Here is a 19,649-nt window from a genome sequence, read left to right on the forward strand (position 1 = left end):
GAATGTATAGATACTCAATATCATTTTGTTTATCTTCTAGAAATTCCAGGAATATTTCGTGATAATACGTGTATGTGCTACAGCCCTGAGATCAGGGAAACCACTATTATCTATCATAATTTTAAGTGCTGCTTAAATTTTTCATGCACTTCAAAATTAGAAGGAAATACCACGTGTTAGATTAGTTGGGGGATCCCCCGACCTCCACATTCCTCACCCACCTCTATATATGCATCCGCAAGCTAGCTTTCACTTCTCAGTATTTGCAAGTTTTGCCCATATCTTGTATTATATCTCTCTAAACCCAGCTCCTACCAAACTACATTTTTATGTCACCGAGCCTTGCCCACTCTTAATTCTGCCGCTGCACCAACTACACCGTTATACATCTCTGTTTTGGACCAGAAATCATATGGGTAATGCCGATTTCGAACGCCCACATCCTGTTGCAATTCCTCCAACAAAACCATTTCTCAACTCTCTAAAATCAGCTCTCAAGGAGACCCTTTTCCCTGACGATCCTTTTAGCCAGTTCCAGAAACAGTCTCCATCTAGGAAGTTCATTTTAGGATTGCGCTACTTTGTGCCAATCCTGGAATGGGCTCCTCGTTACACCTTCGCCTTTTTCAGAGCTGATGTTATTGCTGGAATTACTATTGCCAGTCTCGCTGTTCCTCAAGGGATAAGTTACGCAAATCTTGCAAACTTGCCTCCAATTATTGGCCTATGTGAGTAGCTGCCTTTGTTTAGTTTTTATTTTTTTTCTTACATGTTCTTTTATCTGAAGATATCAACTTACGGGTTAGAGAATGCAGATTCGAGCTTTGTCCCACCATTAGTGTATGCCATGTTAGGCAGCTCAAAAGATTTGGCAGTGGGAACTGTTGCTGTGGCTTCACTTCTTATATCATCCATGTTAGGGAAGGTGGTTAACCCTAATGAGGATCCTAAGCACTATGTTCAGTTGGCCTTAACGGCTACTTTCTTTGCTGGAGTTTTCCAATCTGCTCTTGGCTTTTTAAGGTCAGTTGACTCATTAATAATTAATTCATGATGGTGTTACAAACATCACTTGATTGCATGCATTAAAATAAATAACTTTTCATATGTGGGATAAAGACACACAAAAACAAAAAATCTCATTCATATCCTCCTTGTTTTGCTTTAATGGCTTCATGCAATACAGTTGATAGTTTTATAATAATTTTTTTGATTATTACACAGACTAGGATTTATCGTGGACTTCTTGTCTCATGCAACAATAGTGGGCTTCATGGGTGGAGCAGCCACGGTTGTTTGTCTTCAGCAATTGAAAGGGATTCTTGGGTTGGTCCATTTCACTCATGGGACTGATCTTGTATCAGTTATGCGATCAATCTTTAGCCAAACACACCAGGTAATTAATTTCCTACCCATATATTACCTATTTTTTGCTTTTTCAGGATTTTTTTTTATCTTCATTAAATATAGCTAAGCTTATAATTGATAATGACTGTGTTATTCTGACGGTGCTGGTTGCAGTGGAGATGGGAAAGTGGAGTTTTGGGATGTTGTTTTCTCTTCTTCCTAATTCTCACTAGATACTTTGTAAGTAAATCTAAATCCTTCTAAGAAAAAAAAAAAAAAACTCCTTTTCATCTAATTCAAGCTTGGACTGTGATTACCGATTAATCAAGTATTTTAAATATTTTAGGAAAATTGAAACTTGCAAGTCATCTATCTATCCACCTATTGCTATCCAAACTTAAGGAACATGATCAGTTAACCAACGACAATAATTGTATGAGGCTGGCGAAACAAAGTTTCTTTATAAACAAGTCTACTTTAAAAATCCTAAAATAAGAATTTCCAATTTCATGTAAATAATCATGATGCAAAGTTGCCCCCCACCATTTTATATATATATATATATTTCAAAAAAAAAAAAGTATTTTCTTTGTGGCTGAAAGCCCTAAATGTAACACATACCAATCAAAATGGCAATCGAAAAATGTTTCACAAAGAAACTGCAGCCATATGATGTGGGTCCTTTCCTTCGTATATAAGATGATTGAGTCAAAACTTTGAACAGTATTTTTAAACAAAAAAAAAACGAACCTTTTATTAATTTCTGCAAAATATCGCAATTCTGAATCGAATATAATTTACTATTACTTTCACCTATTATCTGGATATACCAAGAAAAATGTACATCTATTATCTGAATATATCAAGAAAAATGTACAGTCTAATGAGTTGAATAAATTGGATTAATCATTTTGAGTCAAATGGAAAGTGAGTACAAAAATTATTTAAATCAATTTTAAGCCTGATTTGAGATATTTATATAGTTTACTGACTTATTTATTTGTTTCACTTTTTTTTTTTTTCTGAAACATGAATTGTTGGTGGTGACAAATAGAGCAAAAGAAAGAAATGGTTCTTCTGGATAAATGCTATGGCACCTCTGACGTCTGTTGTTCTTGGAAGTGTCCTTGTCTACCTCACCCACGCTGAGAAACATGGTGTTCAAGTTGTGAGTTCTACATTTATATATAAACCTCATAATAAATTAATAAATAAGTATTACATTATCTGTTGGATTTATATATCATTAACTAGCTAGATTTTCAAAAGAAAAAAACTAGCTAGATTACTGTAGATGTGAAGGCTCCATGTACCTACCGCATCAATTGTATTTGATGAGTGAGCAACAATTAACCTCAAATAAGATGAGCCATTGTTGTCATCCGGCTAATAATTATTAATTAATTTTCTTTTATTTTCTCCAGATTGGGCACCTCAAGAAAGGGTTGAATCCACCTTCTATATCTGAGTTGGCTTTTGGGTCCCCACATCTGATGACTGCCATTAAAACTGGAATCATAACTGGTGTTATAGCTCTTGCTGTAAGTCTTTTAATATTAGATTCTCCCCCATAATAATGGTCAAATAATTTTTAATGGTTCAATAATTTCACATGATAAAGTTTAAGATTTAATAATTATATTTTATAAAGTTTAAAATTAAATAATTATATAAGGTATGAAAAGTTAATAATGAAAAGTACAGGTGCTAACCGGTATTTTGTGTAAAAGTTAAGTGACAAATTATGTATTTGGTCAAAGAAGCACTAAAACATTAACACAGAGATGAATATGCAGGAAGGAGTAGCCGTTGGGAGGAGTTTTGCCATGTTCAAGAACTATCACATTGATGGAAACAAAGAGATGATAGCTTTTGGGATGATGAATATTGCAGGTTCATGCACTTCCTGTTACCTAACTACAGGTACTGCATGTGTTATTGCACCAGCCAGAACCCAACCTTCATCCGAGATGTCCCTTTGTCTTAATTAACACAGTTTTATCTATGATCCAGGACCATTCTCGCGAACTGCAGTGAACTTTAATGCAGGATGCAAGACTGCAGTCTCCAATATTGTAATGGCCACAGCTGTCATGATAACTTTGTTATTTCTAACCCCATTGTTTCATTACACTCCTCTGGTGGTTCTTTCCTCTATTATAATTGCTGCTATGCTCGGTCTTATTGACTATGAAGCTGCTATTCACCTCTGGAAAATCGACAAGTTCGACTTTTTTGTCTGCATCAGCGCCTACATTGGTGTTGTGTTTGGAAGTGTCGAAATTGGCCTAGTCATTGCTGTAAGGAACTCTCATTTCATATCAGAAACAGAAATTTTTAAGCTGGGCATTCCTGATACCGTTAGAATTTGCAAATACAGGTCACAATTTCCTTGCTAAGGATGCTTTTATTTGTAGCAAGGCCAAGGACTTTTCTCCTAGGCAACATTCCCAATTCCATGATTTATAGAAGTGTGGATCAGTACCCGACAGCTAACTGTGTTCCTGGAGTTCTTATTCTTCAGATTGATGCACCCATCTACTTTGCCAATGCAAACTACCTGAGGGAAAGGTATAGATATAGAAACAAGAAATTAAATTTTAGGAACTCCCAACAAGAAAACCTGCATCATATATATTGGCTTTTTTTAACTCCATTTTCAGGATTTCAAGATGGATTTATGAGGAGGAAGACAGACTAAAATCTACAGGAGAACCCACTTTACAATATGTGATACTAGATATGAGTGGTAGGTGTCCTAATTCTTGAACTTTTCGGCCCAAATTGAATATATTTTGTTTTCCCTAATGTTTCAATCCGTTCAATTCACAGCTATTGGGAGCATAGATACAAATGGGCTCAGCATGCTCGAAGAAGTTGAGAAGAACACTGACAGAAAAGGTCTCAAGGTACGAAAGGAAAAGAAAAAATCACCCTCCCATTTTCATGGTTTCTTTGCAAGTTAATTAACTTGTGTGCTTATTAGTGTAGCTGGTACTGGCAAACCCACGTAGTGAAGTGATTAAGAAGCTAGAAAAAGCAAAGTTCATCGAAAAAATTGGACAAGAATGGATATATCTTACAGTGGGAGAAGCTGTAGCAGCATGCAACTTCATGTTACATGCCTGCAAATCGAATACAGTTACAGCTCAAGAATTTGATGCACAAGGTCATGTGTGATATGCAAAAATGGAAGAAAAGAGTGGCGAAGTTTAATTAATTTGATGCTTTCTGGGGGGACCAACCACAGCTGAGTGGCGGTGATGCTTTCAGCCCAGCGAATCAGCATCCTATGTAATCGATCTCACGGATCTACACAAGTAGAATATAAGATGATTTTTTGAGGCGCAAACAAGCTAAGGTCTCTTTGAATCAATGTGAAAGTTTGTAATCTCACACTTCAAAAATAATGTTAAGTGCTTCGTTTCATAAAATCCAAAAGCATGTTTTGCTTTCCGTGAGTGAGTAATTTGATTGACACTGTAAGCCCCCTTTTCCAATCTATTAATATTTAAAATAATGACAATCAACATATTGAACTAACAAATAAAATGATGCTAATGAAGTAAATAAATTCTGCTAAATTTAACAATTTCTCTTTATCTCATCTTCTTTTATGGTGGTGCTTGCGCCTTACGAGCTCAATTATGGTGGGTCGAAGAGATGACGTTGGACTTGGCTTAAGCATGTGATGTGTTACTGTAGAAACTGATAAGAGATACGGGCCTTCGTCGCAGATGCATTGAACAATGAAATAATATCTCAATTCCATCTGCATCTGTTACTTGGAATTTGCGTCCGCTCTTTACAGGGTCAGGAAATGGAAACGATTGCCCATTCATACTTCTTGTCCCTCTATCTACCACCAATATGAATTGCAAACATATATAAAATATATGTTTTTTTGGAAAAAAAAAAAGGAAAAAGGAATTTTGATGAGTATCGGACACACTCATGAGGCCATGACATGAATGTGTTTGTTAGATCTGTCAACTTCAGGTTTTCTATCCCTCTGTGAGAAAGCTGTTGAATTGCATCAAATCAACAATCTCTGCAAGCATCTGTCAAGAACTCTTAAAAATGAAACTACGAATTGAACATATTTCCGATTTCAATCAACACGAAAAAACCTACTAAATACTAGCTAACCATGTGATGAGTATTTGTCTTTGCTTGATTCTTCTCCTCTTTGATATTTCATATAGCTGCTTGTCTATATTTTATCAACAATCCATTACATACATATAAAAAATTGAATACATCACTTTGGCTACAAAAAATCACCTTGTTGAAGGTGATTAGTTTATCCAGGAGCTCCAATAGCATAGTCAAGTCAAAATATGGGCCTGGTTCGTCTTCTTCATACGCAACTCTCCCATCAAATTGCACATTCCTTCTCCTCAGAAAATATATTACACAAGAGGTGTGAATTTGCTAAGAGTTGGGCAGCTTCTCTTTGAACAAGCGTGGAAGTACTTCATGTGCGCTAATGTCTAGAGGCTCTGGATCCCTGGGCAAAGGCATGAAGAGTTGAGTGTAATAAAAAAAAAAAAAAACAAAGCATTGGTGGTTGTGCTATGAGATGATCGTTCTGGAAAATGGATGCAAAGTTTTGTATGGTAAAATAAGCATCCGCATGAAAACAAATAAATGGATTAATCACATTGCATGAGTTTCTTTAGAAGTGAAAGCTCGTAAAGGCCAAGTGCCACCTGATGAAGAATTGTTGATTTTGATACAACATCTCTATCTGCTACAGCAGAATACATATTCATAATGTATGTTAACATTAAAAATTAGAATAATCGCGCTATTTAAGAAACTACTATTTTCTTCATTTGACTTTAATGCAATTATATGGCAACAACACATGACACAATCCATCATTTCTACCCTATTTAGCCATCTATACTAACTGAACCTTTGTTTAATGCTAACCAATGCTTTTCCAATGGATGAGATTGCATGCACACACATAAGCAGGGAGAATTAAAGAGAATAGCTAGCACGAGAGAGAGAGAGAGAGAGAGAAAGAGAGAGAACCTGCAGAGTGTTTGACCCTTCTCACTGGTGCTAGGAATAAACCACAATTTTCGCAAGAAAGGCGACTCAAGTTGAACGAAGAAGCCGTCATGTTGTCCATACTTCCATTTCCTTGATCCTTGACCTTTCCACACCTGCAAAATGCATGTGATCAACAATAACTTCTTGTTATTGAGCATATGCACAACAAAACTGAATTAAGTAAGTAAATACCCTAGATTTTATCTGTCACTGCATCCCACCAACTACTCTACATGACAGGAACCAGCAGCATGAAGCAAAACTTAAACCAGACCATAAACCTATACTTCAGATACAATTATAAAATTTGTGTAATAATTTATATGTAATAACAAAAAATAAATATATTTGCACAATTACATTTGTATAAACTTTAAACTAAATAAAACAAATCAAGAAAACCATCCTGATAGGAGCAGAACTTCAATTATATTTCTAGTATCATTAATTATTATATCCATTATAACTAATAATTTTTTTAGTTAACAATAATTTTGCTAGCAATTTTTATTTAATTTAAATATCCTTTGTCAAGCTCTAATAGAGTTTGTTGTTTCTTTTGTTTTCAAAGATTTACAAAATGAATATTTTGTTCATTCTTTTTAGAATGCCACATGGACAAATACTTAAACACCATGTGTCAGACTCTGTTTTAATGTGAACTAAGCCACATATAAATATAGTCATATAAAACCTTAAACCCATGAAAGAACATGTGGCAAGACAAAGTAGCACCCAGTGGAAGCACCACTCAGTGGATGGAAGCAGCACCAGCAAAGTTCCTTCTTCTCACACTAACAGCTGTTAAACCTCATAGCTATAGCATCAAGGTTTCTATGAAAACCACCCAGAATATCATCATTTGCCATCCAGTCTTTCATCAAATTTTCTACTGTGATGAAGATGAGTCTTTTACAAGCTCTAAACACTAAGGGCAACAGGTTTCCACAATAAAAATAATTGTGTTTGCAGGAGAGGACAGAGAGATTTCAAGGCTCTGGTTGAATTCACATCTACATTCATACAGTAAGACTTCTAAAACACCCTTGCCAGCAAATCTGGCAACAATTCATGAGACGTTTTAATCTCTCTATATGTTTGTAGGGGTACATCTCCCTATATGTGCATGTTGTGCCAATAAAAAGACATGGGATTTATCTCCTCAAGAAGATGCCTTATCAACTATATTTATGCAAAAGTGAAACTTTACCTGGGGATAAGATATGATACTTTTTGGCACCACTAAGCAAGCTGCTTTTGAGAAAGACTTCTCAGCATACTGTCTAAGAAATGTAAAACAATCGCTGTGTGTATGTGGCGATTCAAAGGCCTGCAAAAATGAGTGCAATAAAGGTGAACATCACAAACCAACAAATTTGTTAACATACAAAGAACAAAAGAGAAGATGCAAAAAATAAGTATAATTAGGAGACACACAAGAACCAATACCTTGTCAATATTGACAACTGGAGCATATTCATCAGTCTCTGTCTTTTCCTTATGAAGAAGAAAATAGACTCTAGGATCAACTTTAGAAGTTTCATGCCATGATTTTACTGCTGTCTCCATTGTTTCAATGAGGAAAGAGAAAATTTCTTTTAAACATTCTTCAGACCCAATCTTTTCAGACTGCAATAAGAAACAGACAAATTAATCCTTGCTCAGTGCTGACATTAGAGCACTGAGACAATGAACAGAGACCCATCTGACACCATTCGGATAATGAACCTTCTTTATGAATGGGAAAGAGAAAAAACACTAGATAAGGCACATCTTATTACAATGTAAAAGGGCATGAAAGATGGTTCTTTGCTTAGATACACACCATTTCAGATTTTAATGTACCCAAGTGCTTTGCCAGGTCAACATTAGATCTTATGCTGTCCACTTCTTGAGCTCGTTTTTTATCTTTTGCCAATTGGGATATCCGTCTAATCTTTCTAGAAACCTCAGTGCTCTGTGGATTGTACTGTAAAGATGTTTGGAAGGCAGCCAAGGCCTGTATTTATATTAATAGTGAAAATATCAGCAGAACTAAACCAAACTCCTATGCTCTAGACAGACAGCAACCAAATACTATGAGGAGAGAATAAGACACATACATCATCATACCGTTCCATGGCCTCTAATACACATCCTTTCCTGAAATAACCCTAGAGGTGATCAAAATGGAAATATGTAAGGAACAACTTAGGAAAACTAAGTTCAGCTTGTGCAGAAGAAAAAAATGTACATTTACTCACTTTTTCCCATTGGGGATTCAATGTGATTGTTGTCTCAGCATCAGCAAGCGCTTTATTAAGCTTAACCAATTGCAAAAATGCAGCAGCACGGTTGCTGGGAAATAATTAACATTATGCAATAGACAATAAAAAAAACAACACATTAGCAAACAGAGATATCCTCTGCATTTTTTGTCACAAGTAGGTAACAAAATGTTTAACCTTTATTGATAGCAGCAATGCCATCATGCAGAAAAAGAAAAAAGCACACCTTATGTCTCTAAACAATGTGGTGCTTTGATGTGCATTAGAATAACCAATAAGGTATTACAAATACCAATTTCTACTGTCTGGAAAACTAAACTTTCCATACTCTTTCGGTGAAATGATGGAGATGAACACACCACACAGTATGAAGTTTTCACTCGGTCCTTCACTCAACAATTCAAACACTTTTGCGGTTGGCGAAGATGTAGATACAGAACATTTGCTTTGCATTTTACAGACAGATACCAAAATTAAATGAAAAAGAAAAGGTTTAGAATAGTTCATCAAATTAATAAAAGCCAACCGTTTAACAGCATAAATTTGATCTGTGTGGCGCGAGTGCTTTAAATTAGAAGTGCATAGTTTACCACACATATATAACTTTGCGTTCTAATTCCTAGCTCAGGCATAAAAGCCCAGCTAGTTTCCTAAAAGTGTAAAAAGTCGATCATTTCCTAGTGAAAGTGAACCCACAAAAAAAATATGAACAAATAAGAATGCTAATCCAAAACAAAAGAATACTCAATTGGAACAATGAACTTCAGTTAATGACCAATCAACCTTCCACTTCGATGAAAACTCAAAACAAAACAATTAGAAAATATTATAGCAAAAAAAAAAACCTACTTTGGTTCACTTACCTATAAAGAGCAGGATTTGAAGGGTCGAGCTTGATCGCCTGAGTGTATAGAGCAGCAGCTTTAAGGTAGTTCCCTGCTTTGAAGAACTCATTACCCTTCTCTTTCAAAGACACCTCATCCCCACCATTGCCTTCCGCAGAGGCACTCGAAGCTGATCCCGCCATTGTAGTCAGCAGCGAGTGTGAGTGTTCCTTCGGAGTATAACTGTCTCGGTAACTTGATAGGGTTCACGAGAGATCTCTTGGTGGCTTTGTGTTGTGTCGTTTTGAAACTAAACGACAAAATCACAGGAGCGAGAATCAGACCTCCTTCGCGGGTGCTCAATTTGGAATCCTGAGCGTTAATTACAAATTTCGATCACAAATTCTGCGGTTGTGATCGTGGGCAACGTCATAACTCATAAGCAGTAAAAAGAAAATATTTATTAGGTCACCGTTTATTTGATGAAAAATATTTTTTTATTTTAATATTTAAAGTATTTAAAAATTTAATTAATTAAAAAAAAATTATTTTCTAATATTTAAGATATTTATATATATTTTTAATATATTTTATTTTTTAAATTAAATTAAACAATAAAAATAAATTATTTTATCAAAAAAAATTTTAAATAAATATTTTTAAATTTTTTTTGAAACATAAATTATTTTGTACACATAAATAAAGTGTTAGTTTCTGTATTTTTTAAAAAAATACATGATTAACATTATAATAAAATCTGTATTGTTTAATTCTATTAACATTATAATAATTTAACAATAAAATTATAATAATTTATTTATAAAATAAAATAAATAAAATTATTTTAAAAATTAAAAAAATTATAATAATTTATTTATGTACTACTATAATATAAAATAAATAAATAATAATTTTAAGATGATAAAAATTATGAAAGGAAAAAAATATATAATATTTAAATTTCTCCTAATAAAATTTAATTGAATCAAATTTTATATCCGTAAAAACCGACCGTTGGCGAACTCTAAAACGATGGACTCTAACAAATCACGCCAGGCCCACGGAGAGATGCCAAACAAACGAAAAAACTTGTTTGAAGATTACACAAGTAGTGACACTGCCCCAAAACTGATCATCCTTGCAGCAAATGCTAAACTCAGAACAAGACTCTCTTTCTTTTAAATTAATTTATTTAATTACAATTCAAATTAAAACCCATAAGTTTAACAATTATTTTTATATTAATTTCCAATATTAATAAAATCATGAATATGTATTTGAACCAGAAAAAAGAAATTCTCCAACCTACTCAAGGAAAAATTCATCAGCACCTCTTGCTGACCAAGTCTTGCCTTCGGCATGCCGCCACGGGAGATTTAATTTCCTAAGTACACATTAATAAAAGAAGTTTCCACGAGAGACATGCATGCTTAGACCAATATCTTAGTAGCATTCTCAATTTCAACTACTCTGCCATGCATGTCTGAATAAGACAACAAAAAGAACCAATCTCAGTAGAGTTTGGTATCCCAGAAAAGACATAGAAATAAACCATTTAAGTACCAACTTATTATTTCCCTTAGCCAAAAGACAAAGAAAGAGACCCTTTTCTTTAATGTGCTATTGGTTAATTTTCTCATTTCTTGAAAAATTCTTTCCTTCTTTTCCCATTTGATGTAATTGATCAGTAGTTCTGATGTCAGACCAAATATTAAAATCCCTGGACAAGAAATAAAAGAATAACATGAAAACTCTACCCGTTGGAAGCATGTATTATTCAAGACGTGAAATTTGGAATAGCTGACGTTGCCTCTGCCCTATTATGATTTGGTCTATCGAGTTTGGTACATTGACTTCAACTCCTGTATACATAAATCCAAATTATAAATATACGGGTCGTATTTATTTTTATATGAATCTTATTTTTCTATATATATAGATGCATTAATTTTTTTTTCTTTTTTGATATTTTTTCTATCCATCCAAACAAGATGTGTGTATAAATTTTCTCTCTCTCTCAATAAATACGTTTTGCAAATATTTCTTGAGTTCACTATTTGAGGTTTGAAGCATGCTTTCCTTTCAGCTTAACTTTATTATGTTGACTTTAAATGCATATGACTTAGAGCAGGTTTGTACAGTTGCAAGTGGAATTAAATTAGAACCATGGTTATTGTCACAATATTTTTTTAAAAAAATACATTAATTTTATTTCAATATCAATATTATGCTTGAATGGAAAAAAGCCCCCAAAAAAAAACCGAGTCTTTTGCCAGCTACTTAATAAAAGCCACCAAATCCACCACTTGACTTTAAATTAGCCCACAATAATTGAAAGTTGGTCACATTTAATCATCTTTCATTAACAAAATTAGTGTTTATAGCTACTCATAATTCACATACCACAGGCTAAAAATTAGACTTCTAGTAGTATTAAAATTGTTTTAATACTTGCGAGATTTTAAATTCAATTTGAATTATTTTAAAATTGTTTTAATACGTGCGGGATTTTAAATTCCGTTTGAATTATAATTAGGGATAAAAAATGATATCCACTGATTAAAAATAATTAATTCAAATTATTTAATAGTTTGATTTTGCGATAAAAAATTTGATCGCAACTGAATACTGAATCGAACTTAATTGTTAAGTCAGTATCGAACTCTCAAGTATTATGGTTCACTAGTATTTCGGACGGCTCTATCTCTTCTCACACGGGTAACTCTTTTTTTACAGAGCCAACCTCGGACGGCTATCCAGCCTAAATTAATCTAAATAACTTTTAAACATACTCTCCATTTAATTAAAATAGTTAATCTAAATTATTTAGTATTTTCGTGTTTGCTATTATATACGATTCGAATTTGTAGTATTCCGTCGATGTGGACTATTTTCCACAAGTTAGTAGATAAACGTCACACTATCCCATGCTAAATTTGCGACGTTCTCGTTATAACTGAATCGGATATGATTGTTAAATCAGGACCGGACTCTCGGATATTGTGGTTCGCTAGTATATCGAACGACTCCATCTTCTATTATACGGGTAGTTCTTTTCTCGCAGATCCACTAACTCTACACAATATTTTTGACTCATGATGACTATAATACCAATTGAAACAATCCGGCCGAAACTAACCCAAATTATTTACTAGTTTTATGTTAGCTATTATATATAATTAATTTAAATAACTTTTAAATTTATTTTTCACTTGTTTTAAAATAGTTAATTCAAATTATTTAATAGTTTAATACTAACTATTATATGCAATTTTAATTTGCTCTATTTCATAGTAGGATGAAACACGGACAAAAATGAGTGTATCACTGAAGAGTCCGCAATAAAAGCTAATTTCTTGGTGGGATTCAAGAAAATAGTTTCATTTCTCTTGATCTTATCAAATCTGCAACCATGACAAGCAATATACTTTAAAGCATTTTGAGTACGAGACTCATAAATTCAAGTCCTTCCATTTATTACTTTATATGAAAGAAAAGCTATTCCATTTGCTCAATGTTATGCGGTAACATTTAAGTCCTATTTAATGAAATTGATTATTAATTCTTAATAATTAACCAAAATTTACTTTGTCAACTTGGAAAAATTATATATTATTTGAATTAGAATAATTCAATATGGTACTTATTCTTGCCTTGTGATGATTAAATATTCCAAAATTTCCAACCACCAAGAAGCTAATGATTTTCATAATCTCTTATAGATAACCAAACATTAACTAAAACTGATCCTTCTATCCTGTGCTTCCACAACAAAAACAAGAAAACCAGAGGTGATTTTGACACATTCAAATGGAAAAGAAAAAAAAAACACTAAAATTGAAAGAGACTATCAATGATTAAACAAACGTGCAATGAATTTGAATAGATTAATTACAAGATATCTAATGCCACAAAAATAATTAGTTATTAATTAATTGCACAAGAGTTAAATTATTTATGATGATATAGCCCTATTGTCAATGCAAAAACAGGAAGCCAGAAGTTCATACACCGCGTTTCTGGTGAGTAGCAGTCACCAAATTCTCCACAATCAAACCATGGAAATGCTTGCCAGAGCATTGCATATAGAAGAAGAAGGATGGAGATTTGAAGATAGATTACTACAGATATACATGTATGATAGTGAGTACTGATCGTAGCATTAATATTTAAAAGGGATCAAATTATTAAAATCCGAAAGCTCTCTGTATTCCACTAATCATATTATGTACGTCACATTTTTTTCCTTAATTAATAAACTATTAATATATTTTTATATAATTTAATAATCAGAAAGTCTAAATGCTTTTTTAAATACAGATTATTTTATGCTAAATTACTGATTGGAACATCCAACCTCTTCATGGAATCTTCTTATATATTTAAGTAATTATCAACTCTCTCTTGCCATAAACATATCGAATTCTAACATCTGGGTATCATTTGTTCATGGGATTTTCTTCTTCAAAATGAGTCACTACTCATATCTCACATTAGCCCTTTGGGCCATCCTAATATTCTTCTCTAAACCATCTCATCAAGCTTCTTATTCTCCTCCTCCACCCGCCCTCAACCCTAGGCTCCTGGATGCTTTCGTAGCTCTTCAAGCTTGGAAACATTCAATCACCTCTGACCCTAAAAACTTTACCTCCGATTGGTATGGCCCAAATGTCTGCAACTACACAGGAATCTATTGCGCACCAGCCCCAGATGATCCTCATACCATAACAGTTGCAGGTGTCGACTTAAATCATGGGAACATATCTGGTTCTCTGCCTGAAGAGCTCGGTCTCCTCACTGACTTGTCTTTATTCCACCTTAACTCGAACCGCTTCTGTGGTACCATCCCTGATAGTTTTCGCCATCTTCGTCTTCTCCATGAGCTTGACATTAGCAACAACCGATTTACGGGTGAATTTCCTTCTGTTGTTCTTTCTATGCCTTCACTCAGATTTCTTGATATTAGATACAATGAGTTCCATGGCAATGTCCCTTCTAAACTATTTGATGTAAATCTTGATGCCCTTTTCATCAACAACAACAAATTCAATTCTTCCTTGCCTGAAAACTTCGGCAACTCTCCAGTATCAGTGGTTGTATTGGCTAACAATAATATCAGCGGTTGCTTTCCTTCAAGCTTGACAAAAATGGCGGGGACCCTCAGCCAAATAATACTCATAAACATGGGATTGACTGGTTGTCTGCAATCGGATATAGGAAAGCTGAACCAAGTGAAAGTGTTTGATGTAAGCTCCAACGAGCTTGTGGGTTCATTGCCAGATTCTATAGGAGAAATGAAAATGTTGGAGCAGCTAAATGTGGCACACAACAAACTCTCTGGCGAGATACCAGAAAGCATATGCTTATTGCCAAAGTTGGAGAAATTCACATACTCTTATAATTATTTCTGTAGTGAGCCGCATGTTTGCCTCAAGTTGTCGGCCAATGATGATCGGAAAAACTGCATACCTGAGAGACCTTTGCAGCGATCACCTGAGGAATGCAAGGCGTTCTATACTTATCCTGTCAAGTGCGATGCATCTGGGTGCTCACCACCACCACCACCACCACCTCCTCCTCCACCACCTCCACCCCCACCACCTCCGCCGCCTCCACCAGTGCATCATTATCAGTATCCTTGACCAGGGTAGATATTAATTATATTAATAAGAAAATTGATTTGTTTCAATTGTTGTCCCTTTCATTCAGAGAAAAATAGGGACTAAGAAAAGTATAGAGCGTGGGGATAATTGAATTGCCTGACTTTTATCATTTGAATGTTTGTACATGTTTGCGGATTCAATGAACAATAATGTATATTTCCTTTGTTACTATTTCTCTTCAAAACTGAAATTTTTGCTGAGATGTTTCAATCAGTCCAAAGATGGTTGCTTTCTTGTTGATGGGTTCACATCACATAATTATGTCTTGAGAAACGTAGGCTTACCACCTAATTTCCTATTAAACGGTAGTTATCTACTCCTAATGAAAGTTACAAGGACCATTCCTTAATATGAAAGCATTGATATTGAAATTCATTACAATTTACAAATTCTATTCAAATGAAGAATAATTCTTGTCTTAATATGGACTTGTACTATAAATATAAAGAGTTTAATTTAGTTATTTTAGTGATGACTAATTTTTTAAACTTTTAACTTTATTATCCAAAAAATAAAATTTCTAATATAATGACAAATTTTCACAAAGCGTTTGAAATATTTTATAGATTAGGCGTTTTAATTTAGAAGAACATTATTAATTGTGAAATTGTATCCTATTATGCTATTCCCAACCCCAGTACCAGTTGCAATGTTCGATTTGCTTTGTTATAGTTTGGATTTTTTTATTTTATATTACTTAGCTGATAAAAAAAGGCTTTTTTTTTCTTTTGTATTTAAAATATTTCGTATTCTTTTCTTTTTTTTTTCTTAAATATAATTGAGATTGAAATAAACAAGATTCTAGCGGGTAAAATTACAAAAGAAAGCCTAGAAAGACCCAAACCAGATAGCCAACCAAACAAAACAAAGCAAGTTATGTCCAACCCAAAACCACTCGTCCAACCTAGGAAACTTAGGAGCCAGAAAATACCTAAGCAACAGGCTGCTTCGCCGGGACAAACTAAACCAACTACCACCAAGCACAGGGAAGCAACCAAACCTTCACCCAAAATCTTTCGTCGGATAGACGCTGCATAACTAGAAACAAACCAAAAGAAATTAATGGAAAAAACCAACTCTGGCCTTGAAACAGGAATTGAGCGCCACCGAGAGATGATGAGGCAGAGCTCAGTCTCTCACTCGCGTATAGCCAAGGGGTGTTAAGAAATGTCGGTGAAGCGAGCTTCCATCCTGAGATGCCACCATTGCAACATGCCACCCTGAGATCCACAATGAATTTTTTTGTTCAGTACTCGTATATCTCAACTCTTTTAAAGGTTTAATTTTAACTTATCTCAACTCTTTTAAAGGTTTAATTTCAATAAATTATTTTGGGTGATAAGTGAGTTCAAAAGTTATTTGTACCGGTTTGGACTGAATTATTTCAATTGGTATCAAAGTCATCAGATTAGATAAATTGTGCAGAGCCAGTGGACTGCAAGGGTTATCCGTGTGAGTCGAAGTGGAGCTGCTCAAAGTATTAGCGAACCATAATATCCGAAGATCAGTCTTGGTTAGTAATTGTAATCGATTCAGTTGCGACGAGAACATCATAAATTTAGTGATACCGAGTATAACGGTCAACTGTCTGCTTCCGCTGCGAAATCCGTTCCAAATTGAGAGATGATAGAAAATCGAAATTGTATATAATAGCTAGCACGAAATTATTAAATAACTTGGACTAATTATTTTGAATCAAATGGAAAGTAGGTTTAAAAATTATTTAAGTCAGTTTAGGCCAGATTGTTTGAAAATTCATTTATTCAGAATACTTTTTAAAATCATATAATTAATATATATTTTAGTGTTTAAAAGAGGTAATAAGAGAAATGAATGTTTAATTTATATTTATAGTTTGAAAAAATATATATATAACTTAAAAATATAGTTATTTAAAGTGTTTAGTAAAATAATTCATTAAATGAAATGAATCATGGATGTAATCTTCCGGTGTGTACATATTTATGTTAAAACAATTGGATTTTAACAATTCAAAACTTTTTAGATGTGATAATATTTAATTAAATCAAATAAAAATTTATTTTTTACTTTTAAATTTTCAAATACAACTAAAAATTAACAAATTACGAGATATTTGGATTAAAAAGTTTATATAACTTACGAGGGTTACCCACTTGCTGGGAATTTCCATTTGTTTGATCCATACAATTTATTCCCTTACATTCTTTTACATGAATTTTCTCAGGAGTTTTAAAGGGTATTTTCTCTTTTCTTTTCTAATATAGAGAAAAGGGGACACTTGATTTTTTGAACAGCTAATCCTAGTCCTAGAAATGGCAACTTTATAACAGTGATAACATGTTTGCATTAAAGACATTTGAGTACTATTTCCAGTTCATGACAGTTGATGTCTTATCTTTGTTTATTTATCATTATTAATCGTTCCTACCAAGAAGAAAAAGAAAAAGAAAAAGCTTCATGGATGCATGTGGTCCAAACACAGCTTTATTTCATCTCTTTAATTAAACCTACATTTAGGTCAAGACCATGTTATATATCCAACATAACCACTTGCTTGCCCAATCTTCACTATGCTCAATTTAATTTTCCAACCACCCACATTTATTCATTTTCCAACCACCAACATAGATTCATATACTTCATCCAGGAAATTTGATTAGTTTTCCTTTAATCTTTCCTATTAACTATCCTAAAATTACTCACGTTTGCAGTGAAGAAAAGAGGAGAAAGAGCTTAGTTCATCGGTTATTATTCGATTTGTTCAGTCCTCCATTGAATGAAAAAAAAAAAAAAATCATGTGGGCAACCCTGCCAATCACATGCTATGCTGTACATCGTATTGGAAAATATTAAAGAGCATATGAAACTTGAATGTATATTAGTTAGAAAAAAAAAAAAAAATCTAAGTTTCGATATCAATATATATATATAGATCGTTAGTGTGCGGATCATTCACCAAGATGAAGAACTCATCAAATCTCAGTCGAGCTCTATGGGTAGTCGTCTTTATCGTCTTGTTATCTTCTGAATCTCACCAGCACTTCTTTTCTCCCTTCTTCATCCCAAACCCTAGGCTGATGAAGGCTTACATAGCTCTCCAAGCTTGGAAACATGCAATGACTTCTGATCCCAACGAATTTACTGCCAACTGGTATGGGCCTGACGTTTGTAATTACAGTGGTGTTTATTGTGCAGCAGCACCAGATGACCCCCACATTTTAACCGTCGCCGGAATTGACCTGAATCACGCCAACATAGCTGGATTCTTACCGGAAGAGCTCGGCCTCCTCAAGGACCTTGCTCTCTTCCACTTAAACTCTAACCGTTTCTATGGCACAATCCCTGCTACCTTTATCCATCTCCACCTTCTTTATGAACTTGACATTAGTAACAATCAATTTAGTGGTCCTTTTCCTTATATTGTTCTTTATCTTCCTTCACTCAAATATCTTGATATTAGATTCAATGAATTCCACGGTGATATCCCAGACAAAGTTTTTGAGCTAGAACTTGATGCCCTTTTCCTTAACGATAACAAATTTGCTTCATCTTTACCTGAAAATCTAGGCAATTCTCCTGTCTCAGTGTTCGTTATCGCCAACAATAACGTTAGTGGATCCATCCCTCCAAGTTTGGCAAAAATGGCAGAGACCCTTGAAGAGATTATTCTCTCTAATTTGGGATTGACAGGTTGTTTACGCCAAGATATTGGGATGTTAACTGGGTTGAAAGTTCTTGACGTGAGCTTTAACAAGCTATGTGGGACTTTGCCAGAATCCATAGGAAAAATGAGGAGCTTGGAGCAGCTAAATGTGGCACATAATAAGCTATCGGGTCAGGTTCCTGAGAATGTATGTTCCTTGCCTAACTTAGAAAAATTCACTTTCTCGTTTAATTACTTCTCTGGTGAGTCACCTGTGTGCATTCGTTTACCGGCGAAAGATGATACCGGAAATTGTATACCAGGTAGGCCTTTGCAGCGATCTCCTGAAGAATGTAGGTCTTTTTATGCACATCCGGCATGTGCAGCCAGTACATGCTCCCGGAGTTAGAACTCCACCGGAGTTGGCATTGCCAATATATGCCTTTAGTGTATCACTATTCGATTAGTTTGTTGACCAGTGATCACTAGATATAATTAATAAAGAAAAAATAAATAATTTGTTAAACTAAATTAATTTTTAAACTCGAAAATAATTTTTTTTATTTTCTACCATGGGTTTGTATAAAAAAAAATCTGATTGGATTTAAATTTTATGCATGTGAAAAGTTAAATTTGTGGCAATATCAAAATACAAAATGAGAATTTCTCTAAAAAAACAAGGAAAAAAATTATATTTGATAATTAGAATGTTTTTATTATTTAAAATTTTTTAATCTAATTATATTAATATTTTATTTAATTTTAAATTTTAAGTGAGTTTTTTATATAAATTTAAATTTCATTATATTAATTGATAAGATTTTTATTATTTTTATTTTAAATTTAAATTATGAATTAA

At 33.8% G+C, this 19,649-nt stretch overlaps 4 protein-coding genes across 6 annotated transcripts; 3 read left to right on the plus strand and 1 right to left on the minus strand.

Annotated features, from left to right (window-relative positions):
• Positions 1-251: 251 nt before the first annotated feature.
• Positions 252-4,831, plus strand: LOC110610632 (sulfate transporter 3.1). 2 transcript variants are annotated; one of them, XM_021750653.2, is made up of 12 exons: positions 252-728; positions 816-1,023; positions 1,225-1,396; positions 1,522-1,587; positions 2,402-2,515; positions 2,772-2,888; positions 3,144-3,270; positions 3,361-3,647; positions 3,728-3,918; positions 4,011-4,096; positions 4,180-4,256; positions 4,334-4,516. In XM_021750653.2, the coding sequence occupies exons 1-12, from the start codon at positions 413-415 to the stop codon at positions 4,367-4,369; spliced, it is 1,797 nt and encodes a 598-aa protein (XP_021606345.1). In that variant the 5' UTR covers positions 252-412; the 3' UTR covers positions 4,370-4,516. The 2 variants fall into 2 exon arrangements, with proteins under 2 accessions (XP_021606345.1, XP_021606344.1); XM_021750652.2 differs by having other exon boundaries at positions 253-728; positions 4,339-4,831.
• Positions 4,832-5,400: 569 nt separating this feature from the next.
• On the minus strand, positions 5,401-9,792 carry LOC110610633 (stress-induced-phosphoprotein 1). 2 transcript variants are annotated; one of them, XM_021750654.2, is made up of 8 exons: positions 9,542-9,787; positions 8,655-8,748; positions 8,514-8,564; positions 8,237-8,410; positions 7,861-8,040; positions 7,622-7,741; positions 6,391-6,524; positions 5,401-5,857 (listed from the first exon to the last, which is right to left on the minus strand). In XM_021750654.2, exons 1-8 carry the CDS (start codon positions 9,703-9,705, stop codon positions 5,782-5,784), a joined length of 993 nt encoding a protein of 330 aa, XP_021606346.1. In that variant the 5' UTR covers positions 9,706-9,787; the 3' UTR covers positions 5,401-5,781. The 2 variants fall into 2 exon arrangements, 1 of the variants encoding a protein (XP_021606346.1); XR_002487241.2 differs by lacking the exon at positions 5,401-5,857 and adding an exon at positions 6,604-6,692 and having other exon boundaries at positions 6,390-6,524; positions 9,542-9,792.
• Positions 9,793-13,901: 4,109 nt separating this feature from the next.
• LOC110611187 (leucine-rich repeat extensin-like protein 6) lies at positions 13,902-15,349 on the plus strand. Its single transcript, XM_021751351.2, has one exon. It carries the CDS (start codon positions 13,972-13,974, stop codon positions 15,142-15,144), a length of 1,173 nt encoding a protein of 390 aa, XP_021607043.1. The 5' UTR covers positions 13,902-13,971; the 3' UTR covers positions 15,145-15,349.
• Positions 15,350-17,836: 2,487 nt separating this feature from the next.
• Positions 17,837-19,313, plus strand: LOC110612314 (leucine-rich repeat extensin-like protein 6). The gene has a single exon (XM_021753068.2). The coding sequence runs from the start codon at positions 18,108-18,110 to the stop codon at positions 19,197-19,199; it is 1,092 nt and encodes a 363-aa protein (XP_021608760.1). The 5' UTR covers positions 17,837-18,107; the 3' UTR covers positions 19,200-19,313.
• Positions 19,314-19,649: the final 336 nt, after the last annotated feature.

Source organism: Manihot esculenta, chromosome 3 (genome assembly GCF_001659605.2).
Source record: "Manihot esculenta cultivar AM560-2 chromosome 3, M.esculenta_v8, whole genome shotgun sequence".
Classification (NCBI taxonomy): Eukaryota; Viridiplantae; Streptophyta; class Magnoliopsida; order Malpighiales; family Euphorbiaceae; genus Manihot; species Manihot esculenta.